Below are 5,530 nucleotides of genomic sequence, written 5' to 3'. Positions count from 1 at the left end.
AAAACGTTATCTTAGTATTAAGTAGCTATTTCAGCGAAGCAAAGTAGTTTAATATACCAGTTTCGAATCTGCTTTATCTCAGTGCTTATGAGAACTCAAAAGCATTAGTTGAATAGACCACTTCTGGGATATTTTCATGTTCTGGTGTGTGAAATGCTATATCACACATGAAAAAAGTAAGCCTTCCCCAGGAGTCTGCCAGTCCTGTGGTCAGACTGCTGTTTCAGATGCAGAGCCATGCGGCAAGTCCCTCCGACACCCTCACTCTCCTGGCACAGAGCCCACGTCTTCTCTTTATGCCAGTCTGTAGAACTGGTTTGGAATCTAAAAGGAGGGACTGATCCAGGGCCTTGAGGTGATCCCGGCAACCCAGTTGCAGACACTCACTCTCATTCCCCACCAGAGATACCTCTTGGGCCTTCTGTCACCATTTTATCTCTTCAGTAAAATCCTTCACATGGACTCCAGCCTAGCACTGCTGAAGTACCTATAACTTAAGAAGTGAATTTATTTTATAGGAGCTTTAAACATTCTTACATTGCTTTATAAAAAATTCTCATTAAAAATACTCTCCTTGCCTGTTGTGAGAGGCAATCATTACATGATGCTGTCTATGTGGCAGAGATGAAGCCTTGAGCCATCAAGCAAGATGACCTCAGTCCACACCCTGACTGCCGGCCCTCAACTGAATATCCCTGCCCTTACGGGTCTGGGGGTTCCTCAGACTCTAGTATAGCTTATTATTTGAATACTGTTACTAAATTTATATTCAGTAATTATTTAAAGAGGCTTAAAGTAATTTGCAACCAGCAATAAAAATGAATTTGCTAAGCAAATTATAGTGTCATAGTGAAAATACCCTTTACTCTTTTGCCTCAGAGGAAACTTGACGTGATTCAGACGGTGGAAGGGAAGTTGATGCCCTGTGTACCACTTAAGTATGATCTCTTCTTCTTCTCCTGAGTGATTTTCAAGTCCTCTTTGAAACTCTTTTCCCCATTGCTCATGAATTATATTTTCCAGAGTCATCGATGACATCTGGGCACAAAAAAAGAGATCTCAGGCCTCCTGACTTGTTAGCGCTGAGCTGCGTGGCTGGGCCTCCGTGCCCGCCTTTCCTATGTTACTCCCGCGGAACATTTTCCGGTTGCCTTCCATTCACTCACCTGTACCTGCTGTTGCTGGGAGTTCCTCAGGGCTGATTTGCTTGTATTTCTTCTATTTCTCTTCCTATAAATTTTGCTATTTTGATTACATTTCTTTATTTATTTCAGCTTGCTCTACTTGAATGCAGGCTCTGTGACATATATTCAGCTGATCTTTACCATGTAATGGGGCCCTTCCTGGACCGGGCAGCCACCCTGTGGTCACTGGGCTGGAGGACTGTCTGTGTGATGGTCTTGATGAGTATTGGTTGTGTTGGGTGGACTTTGAGTTGGTGGGAAAGTACGTATGGACTGAAAGTCAGAAGAGCTTACTCTGCCACTGGTTAACTTGGGCTTGTGAATGCATTTTCTGGTCCTTTGCATTGGACATTTGAAAAATGGGGACGAATATTATCTGTTTCACTTTGAAGGCACTTTTGAGTGCCTTCATCCACATACTTGTTAGATGTAAAAGTGCTTCAAATCTTTACAAGTACATTTCACGTACCAAGTGAGTGGTGTGATGTGGGACTCCCACTCCTGAGTCATTCTCCACCACTTTCTCCTGTTCTGTTGTTGTCAAAACACTAGTGGCCACCTGAGATTGTCACATTTCTTTCTCTGTGATCAGTGTCCCCTTTTAGAATGTCGGCTACACAGGCCAGGGTCTGGTCTTTGTCGTTCACCATTGTAACCGCAGCATCGTGAATAGCGTAAAGTCCCTGCGTGGTAACATACATTGACAGGATGAATGAAATTTAGTGTTACAACATCTTAGAGTTGCCGATACATTTCTTAAATCTAAGTATGTTTGATATGGGGGGTTTCTACTTTAGGAGCATTGGCCCACTTTTTAAGATAGCCAAGTGCTTTAATTTACTAACAGTCAGATTTCAGCTTGTTGATGCAGGAGAGAGGCTGGGTTTTTCAATCCTCTCTTGGTAGACCTAAATACCCTCTTGTCATTTGAAAATTTGAAATATGTTTAAGTTTGCGACTAACAAAGGAGAAAGAACTCCTTTGGAAATGCTTGCTCTGAGGCCCAGATAGGACTTCATGTCAATTTTTTCTTTTTTTTGAGACAGAGAGTCACTCTGTAGCACTGGGTAGAGTACTATGGTGGCATAGCTCATGGCAACCTCAAATTCTTGGGCTCAAGCTGTCCTCTTGGCTCAGCCTCCCAACCAGCTGGGACTATAGGTATACACCACCACACCTGGCTAGTTTTTCTATTTTTAGTAGGGAGGCATGGGCAGTGCCTTGTCCTTGCTCAGGCTGGTCTCTAACACCTGAGCTCAAGCAATCCTCACACTTCAGCCTCCCAAAGTGTTAGGATTATAGGCGTGAGCCACCACACCCAGTTGACTTCATGTCAATTTAGCAAACTTTTCTTAATCTCCACGTAGAACAGGGATTGGATTTAATGTTGAGGCTGTAAAAATGTTTTTTGCCCTCTACAGTATTTGTGTTCATTTGTTAATTCTATCACATAACCATGCATTGAGCATCACTCAGTGTTGGAATCCAGGCATTCAGACATGAAGGTATGTAGTCCCTACCATTAGAGTCCTGGGAGGGACAGATGTGTCAGCAGATGAGTTTGAAGTTAGGGATAAGGGTGCCATAGTGAAGCTTGGAAGAGGATGTGATGAGAGGAAAGGCCTCCTGACCCTGGGCTATGAGGGCATATGGCCCCTCACTCTGGAGAAGGGATTTGTTTGAGGATACTGGACCTCTGTGTTTGCACGTACGGTGCCTTCCTGCCTTCCTGTTTAGCATTACTTAAGGAAAGGACATGGTTTCCCGTTCTAAGTGTATTTGGGGAGTCTCTGTGAAGATCCCCATCGTACTACCCTGGAACTGGCCTTAAAAGGTTGCAGTCTAGAAATACACGGAGAGAAAGACCATCACCAGCCACATTCATGAGCAACAGCCTGGGCCCTTGAAGTTTTCTCAATTTCTAGTGTGTGTTTGTGGGGTCAGCTTGGCGGAAGATCTTTTCGTTGACAGTTTGCCTCAGTCGTCTTACCTCAGTTCATTTGCTTGAAGCTATATTCTTAAATCTCATTGTAATCTACAAGGTATAAAGAAATATTTGCTATAAATCACAGGTGCAGTTACAGCTTCAGTGCAGTATACTCTACAGTAGTCCTGTAGACCCAGGGACTGTTCTGTCACCAGATCTAACAAAACAAAATAGCAGAACTCAGAGAATTTGCTTTTATTCAGTCTGCAGATTGATTATTTTTAAACATAATTTTATACATAGTTCCAGATGCTGGGTGCATTGGGTCTTATTTTAATTCATTTGAAAAAGCATGACTGTGATAATAGCCACTGACTTATTCTATTCTTCTGTCCTCCCAAATAACTACAGTCACAATTCACATACGTACATGTACTTTTTTCTTGTGTGCTTGTGTCTTTGACAGGTCACCATTATTGCAGATGATAATTGCAAATTTTTATGCTGGTCAAGAGAAAGATTAACTTACTTTCTGGAATCAGAGCCTTTCCTCTATGAAATATTTAGGTATCTCATTGGAAAAGACATCACGAACAAGCTCTACTCATTGAATGATCCCACCTTAAATGATACAGTAAGCACATTTTAAGTTTTTTTATTTTTTTTATTTTATTTATTTTTTTTTTGGAGACAGAGCCTCAAGCTGTCACCCTGGGTAGAGTGCCATGGCCTCCCAGCTCACAGCAACCTCCAACTCCTGGGCTCAAGTGAGTCTCCTGCCTCCACCTCCCAAGTAGATGGGACCACAGGCGCCCGCCACAACGCCTGGCCATTTTTTGGTTGCAGCCATCGCTGTTGTTTGGCGGGCCTGGGCTGGATTCAAACCCGCCACCTTAGGTGTATGTGGCTGGCGCCTTAGCCACTTGAGCCACAGGCTCAATAAAATGTTTTTTATTTTATTAAATAAACATACAGGTGAGTATACCTGACTTTATGAAGTATATATTTTCCTGAATTTTCATTAGCCATATGTTAAGCACAGTGGGGATTCTTGTAATGTCATTCAAGTAATCATTTACTAAGAACACAGAAGTATTTTGTAGTGATTATATTTGCCATTGCTTAGTGAGGATTCTGGGACCAGAATTTATAGGGATGAGGTATTCTCTGCTTTAAAAGTATCTCTTAAGGAAGATAGTGAGGGAATAGGGGTGAAACAGGCCAGGGAGGGCAAGGCCATGGGGAGGCTGCCTCAGATACGGGCAGACAGATCCCAGCTAGCGGGAAGTTGGCCTTTGAACCCTGAAGTCTTCCAGTCTTGATGGGTTCTTGGTCAGGCCTCCTCCCAGGAAGCTCATAGGAGGCAGGAGAGGTGTGGAATGTCCGAGCTGCATAGAACTTCAACGATCTGTAATTTGATCTTGATCTTCCCATATTTGTTTAGAAGGAAATTAAAGTGATGACAAAGAGAACTTGCAAAATATAATTTCTGTGATAATTACCGTTCTCCAGAGACAGTGAGGCAGGGGCCATGTGCCTTATCAAAGTCATCTCGTCTAGGTGGCTTATCACATGAAGTTGGTGTTTATTATTTCAAGCTAATAAATGGGCTAGTGAGTATATTAAACTTTTATAATGTATTTGTAGTAATAGCTAATAATGAAAATCGTAGCTTACATTTACTGGGCACTTAATGTGTACCAGGTACCCTTTTTTATGCCCTAGCTTATTTCAAGAAAACCACCTAGTGCTTAGAGGGAATCTATGATTCAAGTCCCACAGATCTCAGAACTCTTAAAACTTTGCTTTGCAGAAGACCAGAAAGCTGGAGCACCAGCTGAGCCTCTGTGCACAGATCTCCATGATGGAGATGAGGAACAGCATAGCCAGCTCCAGCGACAGTGACGATGGCCTGCACCAGTTCCTCCGCAGCACCTCCAGCATGTCCTCTCTTCGTAAGTTGTCCCCAAACTGGTAGTATTCCGGGGTTCTGATGGATGTCACTGGAACTAGACACATGACAACTGTGATCAGAAAAATGACTTTGCAAGTAACTATTTGGCAACCTAAAGGTAACAGTAAAAACAGTCCACCACTTTCTAGCTTTTGGCCTTGTACTGTTTATCAGCTCAAATCCAATTTTGGAACTCTCATTTCTGGAATTGTTTACTAGTTTTCCATATATTTTGCTTAACTAGTGGCTGCCCAGAACACTGTCCATGAGTCCACATGGTGTGGGAATATTCAGCTTTGTTGTTTGCATGATCTTAGTTGGAGTGAGAACCCAGACCCAGCCCTCTGTTAAAACTGCTAAGAAAACACCTGCAGGGTGTTTTACCACTGGCTGGTCAGCTCAGTGTGGGTTAAAAGTGACTGGGAAATGGACTGTCCTTGAAGACAAAAGAGGTCACTCAGCACC

The 5,530-nt window shown here is 42.8% G+C and overlaps 1 protein-coding gene across 1 annotated transcript in view; it reads left to right on the top strand.

Annotated features, from left to right (window-relative positions):
- The window catches only part of BVES (blood vessel epicardial substance), a 28,531-nt gene that overhangs the window by 9,201 nt on the left and 13,800 nt on the right, over positions 1-5,530 (top strand). The window contains exons 5-6 of the mRNA XM_003781565.2: positions 3,578-3,745; positions 4,925-5,066. Coding sequence (XP_003781613.1) covers positions 3,578-3,745; positions 4,925-5,066 — 310 coding nt within the window. The remainder of the gene's footprint in view (positions 1-3,577; positions 3,746-4,924; positions 5,067-5,530) is intronic.

This window comes from Otolemur garnettii, unplaced genomic scaffold (assembly GCF_000181295.1).
Source record: "Otolemur garnettii isolate 467f Iridium unplaced genomic scaffold, OtoGar3 scaffold00002, whole genome shotgun sequence".
NCBI lineage: Eukaryota > Metazoa > Chordata > Mammalia > Primates > Galagidae > Otolemur > Otolemur garnettii.
Note: the sequence above shows the minus strand (reverse complement) of the source record. Positions and strands in the feature narration are given on the sequence as shown.